This window comes from Rhagoletis pomonella, unplaced genomic scaffold (assembly GCF_013731165.1).
Source record: "Rhagoletis pomonella isolate Grant_MI unplaced genomic scaffold, Rhpom_1.0 Rhpom_scaffold_00003, whole genome shotgun sequence".
Lineage (NCBI taxonomy): Eukaryota > Metazoa > Arthropoda > Insecta > Diptera > Tephritidae > Rhagoletis > Rhagoletis pomonella.
In genome coordinates, this window is record NW_023458557.1 from 4,748,755 (window position 1) to 4,750,014 (window position 1,260).

Consider the following 1,260-nt stretch of genomic DNA (forward strand, 5'->3'; position numbering starts at 1 on the left):
CTTGCAAAAAAGGCTCTAAATTTGTTGTACTGTGTAATAATGCATGTATATGTACATACATACATACCTCCGAGTTTGTAACGAGTCATTCAGAAATGCCATTTGTGCCGAGTGCGGAAAATATTTTTTCTCTCCACTTGACCCACTCCTAGTACCGAATTCTTTCCACTTACTGTAACAATACCGTAAGGAACTCCATCGCTTTCCTATGGCTTTTATATTCTCTTGAGAAACCAGAAGACCTTAAAAAAAAAATAGATGGAATATGCCTATGTCGGTGTATACATTTATCTTTTACCAAGTTCTCCGAGAAATTCTTGCCAAGCCTTGCTTCGCAACGTTTGATTCCTGTAGGAATTTTGGCGGATGTCCCATAAACTAGGCCGAGAACGAACGGCTTCTATAAATAAGCCTAACGAAATTGGAAATATCAACACATGTATAGATATAAATACTTAGAAATAGTGTTAGCTTACCATTGTCTTGAAAATGTAAATTCTCTGCTGTATCCATCTGAAACGAACTTTGTATTATCACAAAACAAAATACTGATTTTTAATGAAAGATATACATATGTATGTTTTTGAACTAACGTTTGTTCTGCTAATGATGAAAATTTTTGTTTTGAAAAATTAAAAAAAAGCATTGACAATAATTTGAAAACTCAAAGCAAAGTAATGCCGTTTTTCTTTAATACGAAGGATTTTAACCAAAAATGGACGGATTTTAAGTAAAACAATATCTGGCACCGCTGCATTTTATAATAGTTGTTATAGGAAATGATATGATCACTCAATTTGCTATTACAACTTATAGCCGCACTATTTGAGTGTATCAACAATTCATACAGATTCATACCATGTAAATTCAGCATAACGATTTGCAGATCGTACTCGCTGTATTCGCTCGCGCTCAAAAATCTTTAATGTATGTACAGTGACGAGCAAAACTGTAACATGGTTTAACACTTTTTGTTTCAGCCACCGCTATATTTCCAAGTTCTAACGACTTTCGTCCTTTTGTTGAATATCCTTGTTGGTACATCCCTACTCCCTCTCTCATAATGATTTGAAGTCAATACAACAACAATAAAAAAACCAGCAGACAAAAATGTAAATTAAGGCAGATGTTACAGTTTTGCACTCATATATTTTTATGAGCTTTTTAACAATTTTCACGAAAAAAAAGGACTACTAACACAATGTTCAGTACTCTTTTGCCTGTTTCAGTTCCTGGATGTGCTTTGGCATACCTTATTTG

At 33.9% G+C, this 1,260-nt stretch overlaps 2 protein-coding genes across 4 annotated transcripts in view; one reads left to right on the forward strand and one right to left on the reverse strand.

Moving 5' to 3' along the window:
- The window catches only part of LOC118734998, a gene marked incomplete at its 5' end in the record, with an annotated part of 2,237 nt that extends 1,724 nt beyond the window's left edge, over positions 1-513 (reverse strand). Inside the window, 3 exon segments of the mRNA XM_036464598.1 lie at positions 68-242; positions 299-412; positions 477-513. Of these exon segments, the coding sequence (XP_036320491.1) occupies positions 68-242; positions 299-412; positions 477-513 (326 nt within the window).
- Positions 1-1,260, forward strand: part of LOC118734996 (MAGUK p55 subfamily member 6) — a gene marked incomplete at its 3' end in the record, with an annotated part of 403,145 nt that overhangs the window by 50,306 nt on the left and 351,579 nt on the right.